Raw genomic sequence first — 16,411 nt, forward strand, 5'->3', positions numbered from 1 at the left:
TTGCTTTCAGTACATGTGTAGTTCTAGTTAAAAATAAAACCAAGAACAAACAGACATTATGATTATTCACTGTCAAGTCAAAGGTGAAAATAAAAAAAATAAGGTAAAGCATAATAGCAACAATAAATGCTGTATTTTCTGGAAAGCACTTTTTTTTTTATACACTGGTTACTGTCTAATTTATCCATACTTTATCATCCATTTTCATAGTTTGAATACCCTGAAGAATAATTAATTTTCATATTTAATCAATTAATTTGTCTATAAACCTAGAACTAAGTGCTAATACATGTACCATAGCCTACAGATCCATGATTAATTACCCTAAGCATATTAGTTCTGCATGAATTATTGATATCAAACTGACGATATTGTGTCTCATTGTATGAAAGGACTGCACTTTGTCATATGATGAATGCATTGTATGATTTTGTGCTGCATTTGTGTCAGAATTTTGTTAGTCCTTTGATAAATTTTTTTGGCGGGTTGCACACATGCAAATTTATTTATAGAGTTGTGAATGTTGATTGGGGGGGTTCAAGCAATTTCAGTATGGGTCCCATACTGTGGGATGCAATTTCAGGTCTGTCACACTTTTACTTCCTGTGTACGGATTTTATTACAAACTGGCCATTTCTGTCTTTGACCCATTTTTTTGCACAGAATGAAAGTGGTCTTTTATAAATCACTTTCAAGGTAAACATGAAATGTAATAGTTTTTAGGTGGTCAGTATGTTGGCAGATATTTTTTTTTTAAAAAAAGTTATAATTAATGTTGATTCTTACACTCCCCAAACTATATGCGTATTAACTTTAGCAGTGTTCTATTTATTGCTATTTTCACAATTGTAAGTAAGTCCCATAAATAGCACATGTAAAATTGGCTTTTGCCCTATGAAACTGAAATTATTTACCGAAATCATGAAAATTTATACTCTTAAGTATGTTTTTTTGTTGGCGTTCACAACATTTACCTAACAATGAAAATTGATATGTTTACAGTTAGATCCAAGAAAATTATAGTCTTGTTTTCTGCTACCAGCAAGAAAAATAGGGTAGGTAGGTAGGGAAAACATTTTATATTGAGTTAATTGGGAAATAATCTGGACTTTAACAGTGCTTGAGAAATTAACAGAAATATATATATATATACACCACAGTATTTTCTGAAATTTAGGGTATGAACCAAGAGTCTGTCAACACCATAGTATAAATAATTGGTGTTACCAATGGTTACAAGTCAGTGTTTTGAGTGGTTATCTCTTTGCCTCTTTTGTGTTTTTTTTTTCTTTGGCAGCTATTGCCATCACTTGGCATTTGTCATCTGCATTATCGTCATCATCGTTAGTCATTGTTGTAAAAATTTTTCAAAACTCTTCTTTTCTGAAACAAGAAAATCAATCAAAACCAAACCTGGTATGAATGTTTCTGCATAGAACTGATGTGGTGATTTTTGATTTGTCAAAAAAACATGGCCACTGTTACTAAAAATAGAACAGAGGGGTCAGACAGAAAGTTTTCACATATATCTCTTAAACAATTTGTTTAGCCAAATTCTGACCAGGTAAAAGTGTTCAGCATGATGAGATCTATCTCTGGTTAAATTTTTGTTATAATCTGTGAAGCCATGTTGGCATTATTGCCATATTTCAACATCTTTACTATTTTTGATGCTATTTCTTTCAAAAATCTTCTCCTCTGAAACTACTAGACCAATCAGAACCAAACCTGGTATGATTGTCCCTTAGGGTGTTCTGCATAGAACTGATCTAAGGATTTTTTATCAGTAAAAAAAAACAGCCGCTGTTTCTAGAAATTGAACATAGAGGTCAAACAGAAGTTTTTTTAGATATACCTTCAAAACCGTTAAATTTAGCCAAATTCTATCATTGCCAAAAGAATTCTTATTATAAGGCCTACAAAAGTCTGCATGGGGTCAAAGCTGACTCCTTGTGAGAGTTATTGCCCATAAAAGGCAAAAAATTATGTTTCAGCAGTTTTCAGCCAATTATCTTGAAAACTATAAAAGAGAGAAAGAAACTTTCATTGAAGAAATGATCCTTATGATAAGTCCAACCAAAGTCATCTTTAGTCAAAATTGTCAGGCCACTCTTTGTTAGAGTTATTGTACTTGAAAGGCAAAAATTTAACCAGTTGAGCAATCGGGTCTCCTAGGAGTCTCTTGTTCTGTACTATAAAAGGTTAAAGTCCTACTTTGGCCTTGATCTTTATTAGTGAATCTAAATTTAGGCATGAATGCGATGGAGATGTAGTAAAAATTCCCATTGGACTTTGATACTGCTATTCCTATAAATTTTTTATGATAAACAAAGAGAAATGATAAATTCTCCCAATATTCTGTAAGGCATCCATCATTGTGAAAAAGCAATCTTGTTGACAAAGCACAAAAATATCATTTCTCAACAATAACAGTTCTGTCACTAAGTACTTTACAGTGTTCAGTCATTTCACGATAAAGTTCTGCGATTGTTTACATGTTTGGCTTCTTGTCCACTGTTTGATTGAATCTAGTAGATGTCACTCCTAAGAATATTAATGATTTTGAAGTTAGATTTTCATTGAAAGAACTAAGATTCAAGTGGTTATCACAGGAAAAAGACTTGATGGTGAAAATAAACACAAACAAAAAAGGACATAAATAATATGTTCAAAGAAATAAATGGAAATGAGCAACTCAGACTCCACTAAAAACTTGGAGCATGGACTAGGTGCAATGGTAGGGTAAGCATCCCTGCTTTTAGAAACACTTGCAAGTTGCTCACAAAATGTCATGTTCGGTAGATACATTAAGAAAAGAAGTGAACAAATCAGTTCTCATTGTGCAGATGGATAGAGGCATAAGGATCCATAAGTTCATGATGACCTAAGTTAAGGAATCAACTTTATGTAAAATACCTTATAATGGAGATGTTTTTTGGTCAGTAACTTTTTAAGAGTTTTTTTTTGCTGGAAAAAGTATTTCTTCCAGGCATATTCGTAAAGCTTTCAAGACTTGACTTCAATGTCAGGATTGGCATCGAGACTATGTTTTTAATATAATTGGTGATTAATTGATCAGAATCTCTATTTGAGTAGAGATGAAGTTCACACTTTCCTCCTTACTCATCCTGGAGTTTTCATGAAACCAACTTATTTTTTTTTTAGTGCTGTATTTTTGGTAACTTCTCAAGGTCTTGAGGATGAAACAATGGAGACAACAAATTGTCATTTTCATGGGCATTTATTAACTTAAAAATTAATCATGTAAACTTTACTTGAAAAAAAATACAGAAAGTGGTCTACGGTGCCTTTTTGATAGTTGGTCTCTATTTTTTGCATATTTTGCTGAAATATGTATTTTTTTATAATGGTTTGTCAACAAGTCTGGGTAGACATCTATCATTTAGAAAATGAGACCATATAGTCCAGTTTTATAGAAACATCAAATAAATTTCTGTCAACAAAAAGTATATTTAGAGCAATCAGAATGCTTGAAATTAGATTTTTGAGGAAATTCTCCAATTACCAATTTTGGATTTTTTATGAAACTGAGCACACAATTTTGTACCGGACTGGTTTTATTTTCTGCAATTACCTTTTTTTTTGCTCCTCCATTCGTACCAAAGTTCTTCGCTGATTTTCTTTTCTTGATTGCAGTGTTTTGTGATTTGTGGAAGGAATTACTTTGGTCACTGTTGAACAATATTAGAAGATATTCTTCTGCATCCTTAGTTATTTTTTGATATAGGTGACATGGTCCTGACTGTAGATGTGATTTGTATGTTCAGAGTTTAAGTGAAAGCAGGGGTTAAACTTCACCCTCCCCCCATATTTTGTATTAGCCAGCAGACAGTATGACTCTAACGGACATTGAAGTATTTTTGTGAATTAGTGATATTGAAGCTTTTCTTTTAGTAAAGAGGCTTTTCACTGATTATGTCACTAGAACTAAGGTCAAGGTCAGTGTTGCTGAAAATAGATTTTGGAGGATATGTTCTATTTAGCAATGTTCTTGTAATGTTATTTGTTCTTTAATACATATCAGAATTTATTCTGTCATATTCTTTAGTTTACCATGTTCTACTTTTGTGAAACTTGTGATATTGAAGCTGGTTTTACATAATTTTAAAGGTTAAAAGGTCAAGGTTAATATTACTAAAATAGATTTTGAGGGCAAAGACTTTGAGTTCTCTCCTTGTATTGTGGTGTGTCATTATATTTTTGGAGTCCTGACTGCATCAATGTAAAGTCAGATCATGACAGCATCTATTGTTTGTCCTTTCCCAAAATATCTTTAACATTTACCTTTTTGAAAAATTAATCTTGCAAATGACAATTTATGAAAGGAATGGGATGGTTGTAATTTAATAAATTATAAGATATGAGTATACATGTTTAGTTATCTGACGTTTAGTTTTTAATCTTAATGGCACTTTCATTTCTAGAGAGAATTTTTCTGTCAAGCAAGGCTTTAACATTTGAAAATGCTTAATTTTTAATAATTTAACCTTAATGCTTGCATGGCACAAGGGAATAGTGTATCATTATATAAATTGTTTAGAAGCCTTTCAAGTACCATTCTGTGTAAGAATCAGGCAACCAGTGGCATATTGTTATTCTCAATTTTGTCTTTTTTGTCTCAAAATTATTCAATACATCTAGAAAACAGCCAAAAAGTTCTTTAAATTCACGGTAAAGCATATGTGACATAGATATTTTTTGACTGCTTATATTGGAAAATAAGTCTGAAAAATTTTCCAGCCATTTTTCCAATATCATAGTGCATTTCAACTAAATTTGACCTATCAATATCTTAAAAAGAAACTTAACAAACACTTTGATGGTTATTTCTTTACATTATGAGGTTTAATACTTGGATTATGCAATAAAATCTCTGCATTTTTTTTTTCATGTGCCACAACTTTTACACATTTTGCCTGATTCTTAAACAGAGAAGTACCGGGTACTTAGAAAGAAAAATTGTTCTGATGATGGCTTAAATGTGGTGATGCAAGTGATGACTGGTTGCCATGGTGACAGAATAATGTGTCAATGTGGGATGACATGTTACCTGAATAATGTGTCCATGTGGGATAACATGTTACCTGATTAATGTGTCCATGTGGGGTGTCATGTTACCTGAATATTGTGTCCATGTGGGATAACATGTTACCTAATTAATGTGTTCATGTGGGGTGACATGTTACCTGAATATTGTGTCCATGTGGGGTGTCATGTTACCTGAATATTGTGTCCATCATGTGGGATAACATGTTACCTAATTAATGTGTTCATGTGGGGTGACATGTTAGATTATTGTGTCCATGTGGGGTGTTGTTTCTGTGATCATACACAATATAGATCCAATCTCTTAGTATCGGATTGTAACAAATTAAAGCAGGTTATGATTGGTCAACTGTTCTTGACGTTAAACATAAGACATTAAACGATAATCAATCAAACAATCAAATAATCATTTTGGTTTTACTGATGTATTCATAGTTCAGTTGCTTACATTAGTTAAAGGCTCTAATAAAAGGTAAAATGATTATCAAGCTGAAATTCCATGACATAGTATTGTTGTGGGACATCTTAGAAGCCAAGGATGAAAAAAATATACTCATTGGAGGTTAATTATATGTTGTCTTCATTAAGTTGTTTTGTCACAGTTTGTTTTTTTCATCATGGTTTTCTCTTATTGGCTTCCTTTCAAATCATCCAACACAGACATCAGAAAAAGTTAGGTTAATTACCTATAGTTTGTTATACAGATGAAACATGACAAAAAACCACGACAGCCAATATTATGGTACATATTATGATACGAATGACTTTTCAGTACCTCCATGGTATTATTTCTAATCAAGTACATTGTATATTTTCTCATAAGGGTCCTAATTAGTATATTTATCCTGATTAATGTGCCAAATGAGAAAATATAAGAACTAATTATGTCAAGAGAAATATTGAGTTATGACCTGGCCATACATTCCCTATTTATTTTTATATTGTTAGGTTTATGATAAAACTTGTCTTGTAACAGGTTGTTTAGTACAGCTCCATCTAAAAAAATCATGCAGTGGACGATTTATTACATACTTGATATTTGATATCATGTATCTAAATGTATTTTTGTCTGTTTGTTTCAGTTGGAATGTTGTGTATAGTGTGATTAAGTTTGATCGTTATACTGTACAATACTGTACAATGGTGTACAAAATTCAGCTGGATATTTTCTTTTACTTCTTTTTTAATAGTAGAATTCAATTATAATTTAACTGAAAATATCTGCTAAGCACAATTTATTCTAACATTGTCATTATTTAAAACATTGTACAGTAGGCTTTTTTGAAAAGCTTCCAGTCAAAATAGTTTTTGTAAAAGATAAGCATGAATGCTTTATTCTCTTTTGCATGATTTTTATTTGGATCTGTACTTAAAAATGATTGTTTCACAATCTGTGAAGAAACTTGACAACTAATAAGTACAATCATTATCAGTTGCAAATTTTGAATACATTGAAATATTTGAATAAGTTTTAGGCTTGTTTTATCATGAATGTTACAAAACTGCTGGTGTGTAATGTTAGGTCATATTCACAAACAAGGGCCCTGTAATGGCGCTGAACAGTCCACTGTCAAAATTATTCCCATTGGGTCCATGGATAAAATTGCTCTTCCTTAACTCAGAACCCTTCTGATTCCCATTCATTGGCTTGTCCACAGAATGAAACTAAGAAAATTGGTTTATATAGACTTTGTAAAAGCATTACTGTATGTTTGGTGTACATAGGTCAGTTTAATTCCCAACAAAAAATTTTGATTTTTATGAAAGTTGTCAGAATTTTGACTTTTGAGTTCCTTTAGCCTATGCGTGTTTACTTAACCACAAGTAACTGTGCATTCATAGTCATACATATATTTTAACTCTAACTAAACCAGTTGGTAGTATTTTGGAATCAGCTTTTCCATCAGCCCTTCCATCCGAGTTCCATTGCAATTATCTAAGTCTCAAAGAGGGGATTTCCATTGGTTTCAAATTTGGTATATGGCTTTAGATGATGCATACGTTGTAAGCAATTTTGGTTGCTAAGGATGTTTACCTAGCAACACAACATTTGTAAGGTCATCTTTGATAGAGATTGTTGTTGGATGCACAAAAAGTGTAAATATACAATTATAGGAAGTTATGATCAATTTCAGGCTTTTGACTTTTTGTGAAATTTACAACTGCTATGTAAGTATACCCTATCTGAATTATGTTGCTATTAAGGGCTAAACATAGATAATGCAAAAATTCCCCAAAAAATGACAAGCCTCAATAGAAAATTGATACCCAGAAAGAAATGAATTATATCACAGTAGATATCCATATATAGTACTTGTATGTATTGCTGTCTACTGAAAATTTTCTCAGTATCTTTTGCTTCACATTAGATTGATATATATATAGAAATAAGGTTTTTATTCTTAAGACAATGGTGACAACATCTGCCTGCCCTGCTCCATACTGTAAAAGTACTTTTAGTCGTTGATACCTTTTTTGTGGATCAGCGAAGAAACACAAGTCCATGGATCCTTGAATTCACGGTTTTGAAGTTTTCAGTATACACATCAATGGGAATCTACTTTTCATTGGGAACCAAATTTCGTCATTTGGCCTACTCACAAATACCACAAAAATTGGTACCCCACAAGCAATAGTACTTTCACAGTATTTCTATTGAATGACGTGATGATGCTACAGTGTATATGAAATATATCAATAGCATCTTTTGCAGATCATTGTTCTTTTTGTTCCATACGTTGCCACCTAGACAGAAAATCTTTATGGAAGAGAGCTCCCTCTTGTTGTAAATTGTTTTCCAATTTTTCCGTTCCAGATTTATTGGAATGGAGAACACTGAAAAAAAGGGGGGAATGTTGTATTGTGGGCTTTAGCACAGCTGTTTAGTTGAAATAATGACTTGTTATTTGGTTTTTAGTCAAATCTACTCTAATTGAGAAAATAAATTAGGGCTTTAAGCTGATGATTTTAGGAATTCTGTCTGATTTTATAGGAACTCTGATTGGAAAAGGTTTGTTTAATGGACCTGGTGGAATGCTTACAGATTCCAATGTTAAAATGTTGTTATCATTAAACTGTAATATAGGCATTAAGTCTCTTTATTGCCCTTATTTTTTACAGTTTGAATTTTCTTTGTAAACTAGAAAACTACCTAATTTAAATATATCAGTCCTTGGTATTGATGAGGACTTCTACTAGTACTAGTGTACTTACAAAATTTAGTGAGCAGAATAATTACTTATATTTAAACTATTGATTAAACTTCTTTTGACATCTCCTGTCCAAACAACTTAAAATGATTTTTTTTAATTAGCTTTCAGCCCATTTCCTTTTAAATGATTAGAAATTATTTTGATGAAGAAAATCCCAAGTTCTTCTGTCTAGATGAAATCCTTTGAATTATTGTTTCAAAGGCATTACTTTTTATGTGGAGGTTAAAATTAATATGTGGACAAGGTCACTGTCACTTCTGTTATATTAGAGCGCATACAATTATGATGTTCACATGACAACTGATGAATTTCCTTTGTGATAAGGAAACTTAAACCTTTTACCATTCTATAAATATTTGATTTTATGTTTGATAAAAGTTTAAATCTTCTTATCAAGGGAAGACCAGATCTGTCACCTGAACATCATCATTACATGAGCTGTAACAGGTAGATGTCCTTACATGAGCTATAACAGGTAGATATTTAAGACAGTAGTAAAAGTGTTATTGTTTGTAGACAGTTGGTGTGGTTTTTATACAACTTAAAAAAAAATTTGGTCAGATTTCAAAATTTTTTCATGGGATTCTTCATAAAAATTCCTGCCTGAATTTTTCAGTTTAAATTTCAGATGTCTCTTACAGTTTTCAAGTTATAAGGGGTCAAAGGGGCTACACCCGAAATCACGACTTTTTTATATTTGGTCCAATTAAAAATAAAAAATATATTGGATTTCAAAATTATTTGTTTAGTTGGATTTCTCATAAAAATCCCCCAAAACATCAACTTTTTTTTTATTTTTGGTCTGATTTTGAAAATTTTGAAAGTTGAATTAAAAATTTTGTGCAATATAGTGTCCAAATCATTTGTTTTGCCTATAATAAATTGTAAGTCCTTATGCTCAACTGTGTCAAAAACTAATATTGTGTCCACATTTGCCCCAACTGTTCAGGGTTTGACCACTTTGGTCGTATCATATGCTGGTTTACTCTGAGGAAGAATAGAGTTTGGTAATACCCCTTTCTACATGCATTTGCTTCATTGTGCTAGCAAATTTAATAAAGCAAGGTCTGTTCACTGATCAAACATTCTTGTCCTGAAATACATGGAATAGCTGCCAAAGGGCTTTAAATTGTAATCAGTAAATCCATATAAAATACTAATCTTTCATAAATTTAGCAAAATTTATTATGTTATACACATGTTTTAAGGAATAACCTATAAACATCAGCATTTTAACTAAATATGTTGAAAGACAACTGAACAAACTGCAGCAGTGTTATAGTTTTCTTTCCTTGAGAGTTTTACTACTTTATGATGTTTCTGTTCTTTCAGCAAAGAGTATGACTTGACAGCAGCCAATAGATCCTGTTACAAGCTTAGGGATCCTGATGAATTTAGACAGAATCCAGAAATCAGATGGTAAGAAGCTTATTAGATAATTGTAAAGATAATGATTACAAATGATAAGCTAGTATGAATATATGCAGTCTTGTATCAGTTTATTCTGATGTTCTATTTAAACCAGGGGTTGAAATTAACTTTCATGAGTTGAATGCCCTGTACTTTCCAAGATTGAAATCAACATTTCATTTGAAGAAAATCAAAACTCCTCAATAAAATATCAATTTCAGGTCAGGATCAAGGTAAATGAAATATCAAAAGTCTTTAATCAGAAATTAAGGGTCCCTGACCAATTTAAAGGGTTGAAGGTCCTGAGCCAAGGTAAATGAAGTATCAAATGTCTTAGATCAGAAATTAAGGGTCCCTGACTAATTTAAAGGTTTGGTCCAGGGTCAATGTGAATGAAATATCAAAAGTCTTCAGATCAGAAATTAAGGGTCCCTGACCAATTTAAAGGGTTGAAGGTCCTGAGCCAAGGTAAATGAAATATCAGAAGTCTTAGATCAGAAATTAAGGGTCCCTCACCAATTCAATGTGTTGGGGATCCAGAGCCAAGGTAAATGAGATTTCAAACGTCTTAGATCAGAAATTAACAGTCCCTGACCAATTTAAAGGATTGAAGGTCCAGAAACAAGATAAATGAAGTATCAAAAGTCTTAGATCAGAAATTAACAGTCCCAGACCAATTTAAGGGGTCGAAGGTCAAGAGCAAAGGTAAATAAAATATCAGAAATCTTCCATCAGAAATTATTGTTCCATGAACAGTTTAAAGGGTTGAAGGTCCAGAGTCAAGGCTAGTGAAGTATCAAAAGTCTTAGATCAGAAATTAAGGGTCCCTGACTAATTTAAAGGTTTGGTCCAGGGCCAAGGTCAATGAAATATCAAAAGTCTTAGATCAGAAATTAAGGGTCCCTGACTAATTAAGAGGTTTGAAGGTCATGAGCCAAAGTTAAATGAAATGTCAAAAGTCTTTGATAAGAAATTAAGGATCCCTGACCTTGGACCACCTGCCAAAGCTACTTCATTTTGATTTTTTTTTTTTTTTTTTGGGGGGGGGGGGTGCGGGGGAGGGTTCCAATACCAAGTTACAAGGTTTTTTGAGAAAGTGTACCCTCGATTGATATAGGGTTAAATATCATGGAACTTGGTTTGCATGTTCACTACAATATAAATCTTTTAAAATACCAGTTTATGCCATTATTTTTTGTTTATCTGAAATTGTTGATTTTTATTGATATAGTTGCTATTTCGTACTGTTTTGTAGGTCTGAAATATTTTTTGTGAACAGAAATGATGAATTGTGGGCAGTGCAGGTCACTGTGGCATTTATCAGTTTGGGGGAGACAATCTTAGTACAGTATCTTAGTTATAAGGTAAGCATATACATGTACTGTAAACATTAATTTTTGTGATTGCTAATTTTTGCAGATTCTGTCAAATTAACTTTTCATTGGTATCAGATTCTACAGTTTAAAAAAAAAATGATTAGCGGTATATAGTGCTAACAATGAATTGCAGAGGTACTATTTTTGCGCTTAATTATCCAAGGGAAAATAACATATAGTACACTGTGAAAATTGTACTTTCACAACTACATACGTTAATGATACTTATTAGTTTACACAAGCAGACAAAACAAACATAGATAATCTGAAGAGGCATTTCCAGACAAAATAGTTTATACCTTTTTTGAAAGTAAAGTCAGGAAAACTGTGAACAGAATTCAGTATCCAAATGTTTCGGGACAAACATTTCGACAAAAACAACAACTATCAATCTGAAATTAGAGAAGGAACAAGATCTCCAAAAATAAAAATGTACTACAAAGTTTGAGAATATTACCTTTCTGAAAGGTAAGCATACTCAACCGTAATGATACTGTCCCTAAGTTGTTTATATCCCAGTAAAGAGAACGATGAAGAAGAAATCCAAAATGGTTGATTTGACCATTACCAATACCAGTATTGTGAAGTGTCATATTTTGAAAATTACATGAGTTAAAACACAATGATTATTTGATAATAACTTTTTTTGAAAACTTTTACTTTTTTATCTTCTATGTATTTGGACAAGTCTGATTTTTTAAAAACCTGATTTCTACTGATAACTGTCTTAGCTGTTAAAGGTTGTTTTTTGTTTGTTTGTGTGTTTTTTTTTTGGCGGGGGGTGGGGGGGGGTAATACCAAGGGGAAATAATGTGACATTAAAATCTCCGACTATGCCTTTAGTTTAACCTAATATATTAAAACTATCTGGTCAGTAGGCAAATCTGTTGGTTTCACAAATTACATAATGTCAGACTTAATGATTACTTTCGAATAATGAGTGGCTATTGAAGAACCATCAGAAAAGATTTATTCTCTGCCTTTAGTCTTCAATGATTATATAAAGATAGAATTTTCATTTAAGTAAATGAGTTCTTTTCTTGTCTGTTTCTGTTTTTAATGAAAATTGGAGTTCGAGCATTTTCCATTAAGCAGTATAATTCCTATCTTAGCTCTGTAGACCCATCTATTAGTCTTGATTTTTACTCCCACGGAAACATGGAAAGGGTAGAACAGTTTTACATGTCTTTTTTGGGTTTGCATTGGATTTGAGTCTGTCTGTCTGAAATAATATTAATGTTTCAGAGGTCAGCATGTTTGATACTAATATGATTATGATATAATGTAAGGCTTTGCTGATGAGGGTGTACATAATAGCATTTGGCTTTGTTTATAATGCACCACTAAGCTGTTAAATATCACAGATGTCTCAACCAATGTCTTTCTATAACATACAATGTGTGTCTGTGCTAAAAGTTCAAACAATAACTTCCTAACTGCATACTGAATTTTTGAAATATGTCGCTTTGGACAGAACAATTTTGATCTATTCATGTTACTGTGAAAGTACTTTAATTCATGGATACCAATTTTCATGGTTTAGGGAAGTTACTCAAGTTTATGTATTCTTTAATTCATGGTTTCAGTATATGTTTATTCTTGTTGATGTGTGTCTGACCATCCACCAGTCAGTTCTCTATTTTTCTTCTCTCAACCTACTGAACAAAAATTTTACAAAACTTAGTGAGATGTACAGACACAGTATGCAGTTATTAAAAATCTTAAGGTGTGAATGATATATGATAGTCAAGTGTGTCTGTCCACCCATCACCGATCCTGTTCCTGATTATGACAGCGACGATGTTTAATCTTTGTCCCAGTTTCTGCAACATCCATATAAAACCTTTGAGTTTTCTTCCATGTTAAATCCTGGAAGTGTCAGGGATGATTTTCTTCTGCTTTTTTCAGAAATCTGTCTTTTCAGAACCTGATTTTATCATTACATTTCTTTTTGTTGCCATATAGTAACGTCTGATTTTGCAAAATTCAGCATTTTTGCTGGTTTTGTAAAATTATACCAAAAGAAACCTGAAGTAGACCTATATTGCCATGATCTAATTTTCCTCATGTTTTTATACTTCCACTCAACAAGTAGGTGATATATTTGAATCAACTTTCATGCTCTTCTGTCCGTCTGTCTGTATTTTGTCTCAATTATTCTCAACTCCCAATGGATGGGTTGATTTCCGTTGCTGTCAGAGATCTACTTCCTGTTTTGTGGGATTGCATATGAGTTGGGATATACATAGCATGATATGACATGCTACTTCCTTTTTACGTATTGGTTATTTTTATCCAAATCAGACCTTTGACATTTCTTTTTTGTCAAACCCTGAATGAAGTATACTCAAGGTAGTCATATAATGCCATGATTTAATTTTCCTTAAATTTTGATTTCAGTTTGCTCCTTGAATGTTTACACAAAGTGTATGGAATCTCTATAAAATTAATTAGTATACAACTTAAGTGCCATTAATATGGAGTTGTGTAAACCATTGAATGTGGATTAAAACATGATGTTCTATTTAGTTATCAGGTACAAGTCAACATGAAAATTAATTGATCATCTTTTCAAATTTTGCATATCATTCTGTCAATATGAGAAATTTAATTAAAAATGACTTTTAATTAATACAAGTAGACATTTTTTTTCTTCATTTGTTCTAGAATGACTGGAAAAGATTACTTCCATTTCTTCTCTTTGTGTGACATCTTGTTTCCCATATCTTCAGTTTTTATGTGCAATCTATTTTATTTAGTTCACTACATTGTGTATGTAGATTGTCTCTGTTTCATGTGTTCACGTTTAGGCCAAGTTTTTGGATTTTGATGTATTTGAATCATCACACTGCTGACACTTTGGAATTTTTTTTTGCTGATATTTAGGTTTACAAGGGGATGTTTTTTACAAATAACTAAAGGATCTAATTTTAAACAAGATTTCTTTAAACAATTCTACTGTTTTTTTCCAACTCTTCAAAAGTCTTGTTGCTGTTCCTGAATTTTTGTCTTCTCTTTCTTATTTATTTAATATCTGGAATTGAATGTCTGCAAATGGGTATTTAAGTTCTAAATAGCGATTTGCATGCCAATTATCCACTCATTGTCTGTCCATCTGTTATATTTGGTTTCTAGATGGCTTTGTTTAAAGATTTCTTTTGACCAAATCTGTTCAGGTATAATATAATGTTGTGAACCATAAGATATAGGTCAGGAAGGAATTAATGGTGTGTTTGGAATGTATTATTCATAAGTTATGACCCTTTTGAACTTCATATAAGCTTGAAATGGAGTGATTGTAGTAAGTACATGTAGTAATAATGAATGGATTTTTCAGACGAAGAACGCAGGAGTATCTATGAACTCCAGATCAGCTTTCAATAATTTGCAGGGGGCGCTTACCCTAACAGTGCACCTGGTCCATGCTCCCAATTTTTTGTGGGGTCCGAGTTACTCATTTTCTTTTCTTACTTTATGTGTATTATTTTAGTTACTTTATGTTCTTTGTTGTGTGTGTCTGTTTTTTATATCTGGACTTCGTCCCTGGATTACATTCTTTTGATTTCCGTTAGAATCTTGGTTTCCATGATTATTCTTTAATTGCTCATGTTTTTTTTTGTTTTTTGTTTTTTTTTTTCAGGGTAATATATTACAACAGATTATATCCATAGAGTTTATATTGGAGTTGGTTAACACAGTACCTTTCTTTGTAACGGTGAGTTGATATTTTACTCTTAAGTGTATAAAAGCTGTTTTTGTAATAGACTAGTCCCACAAACAAAAATTGGGGGGTATATAGGAAACATCCTGTCTGTCTGTGAACATTTCTTGTAACACAGTACCGTTCTTTGTCAGTTGATATTTTGCTCTAAGTGTATAAAAGCTGTTTTTGTAATAGACTAGTTATATATCCCCTGCAAAAAAAAGTTTGGGGGTAAATAGGAATTGCCCTGTCTGTCTGTTTGTCTGTCAACATTTCTTGTTAGAGCAACTCCTCCTAAATCACCCAAGGGATTGTTATGAAACTTTATTGGAATGTTGGACATCATATGTATGAAGTAATATAGTTACCGTCAGGGAAATAATCAAAATTCAAGTGTTTTAAGAGCAACTCCTCCTTAGTCATTAGATGTATTTTGATGACACTTTATCAGAAGGTTGAGCATTACATGTAGATGTGCATGAAGTAATATAATTACTTTCATGGACTCTAAAGGGAGGTAATCTGACATAAGGGATTTATATACTAAAACTTCTTAAGCGCAACTCCTTCTTAACCATTCAATGTATTATGATTACACATTATAGAAAGGTTAGGCATTATATGTAGATGTGTACGATTGGAAGGGTTAAAGGAAACAAAATTAATTACAAGTTATGTAGTAATAAAATAAACGTGCAGAAGGTTATTGGTACTATTATATATATATTTATTTTATTTTGAGCTTTGTTTTTTTTTTAATTTTTTAAGTTTTCATGTCTTGTAATGCAATAAAAGATGAGCATTTCTTTAATGATGCAGCTATATCCATAAAAATTCCATTTACAATGTTAGCTTTATCCATAAAAAATCTATTTACAATGTAAATGAATGTAAAAAAATAAAAGAAATCGTATACATATGTATTTGGAAATTAATGTATGTAGACTCAGTGAAGAAGACACCAACTATTAAGTGTAAGTTTTCATAAGAATCAGGCAAAATTGGAAAAAAAATCTGAAACATGCATGTCAAAAACCTACCAGTCTGACAATATATTTTCACTTAAGGATGCTTTCTTTATTTGAAAAGTCCATTAATTGATCTCAATAACCAGTTACTCAGCACATTTAACTTATCCAGTGATAGGTATTACTGTCATGAACAGTTCAATCTTAAACTAGAAATTATTTTCCACAATATAGATCCTTAAACATGCAATTACAGACTTAATTTATTGTAAATGCATTGAGTTATTAGATTTCATGTAAAAAAAAATTATTTAAAGGAAGAAATATTTTTATTATAAAGCTTAAAGCATTAACCATATTTCTAGGATATTGCATAATATCATGTTATATATATTTTATTTTAAAGAGGGAGGGTTGTTATCACGCCAATGTACTTGAACCCCACCACATTTTTTTGTGCCCGTCCCGAGTCAGGAAGTTCTGGTCTCTTCATATCTTGTTTCATTTTCACCATTAGTTTATCTTTTGTTAATTGAGTATATAGGGGGAACTATTTCGCTGTACCTGTGTATAATGATGTTTTGGGGCCAGCTGCAGCCTGCCTTGTGGTATAAAGGTTTCCTTGTCATTCATTTACAACCAAAGGGTGGCCTTGGGCTGACATTTTCTCCCTGG

The 16,411-nt window shown here is 32.0% G+C and overlaps 1 protein-coding gene across 1 annotated transcript in view; it reads left to right on the forward strand.

Annotated features, from left to right (window-relative positions):
• LOC148612168 (potassium channel subfamily T member 2-like) overlaps positions 1-16,411 on the forward strand; it is a 94,238-nt gene that overhangs the window by 16,340 nt on the left and 61,487 nt on the right. Inside the window, exons 4-6 of the mRNA XM_088593365.1 lie at positions 9,612-9,698; positions 10,945-11,053; positions 14,706-14,780. Coding sequence (XP_088449491.1) covers positions 9,612-9,698; positions 10,945-11,053; positions 14,706-14,780 — 271 coding nt within the window. The remainder of the gene's footprint in view (positions 1-9,611; positions 9,699-10,944; positions 11,054-14,705; positions 14,781-16,411) is intronic.

This window comes from Perna viridis, chromosome 7 (assembly GCF_037379345.1).
Source record: "Perna viridis isolate PV_CMFRI_1.1 ecotype Kerala chromosome 7, ASM3737934v1, whole genome shotgun sequence".
Taxonomy (NCBI): domain Eukaryota; kingdom Metazoa; phylum Mollusca; class Bivalvia; order Mytilida; family Mytilidae; genus Perna; species Perna viridis.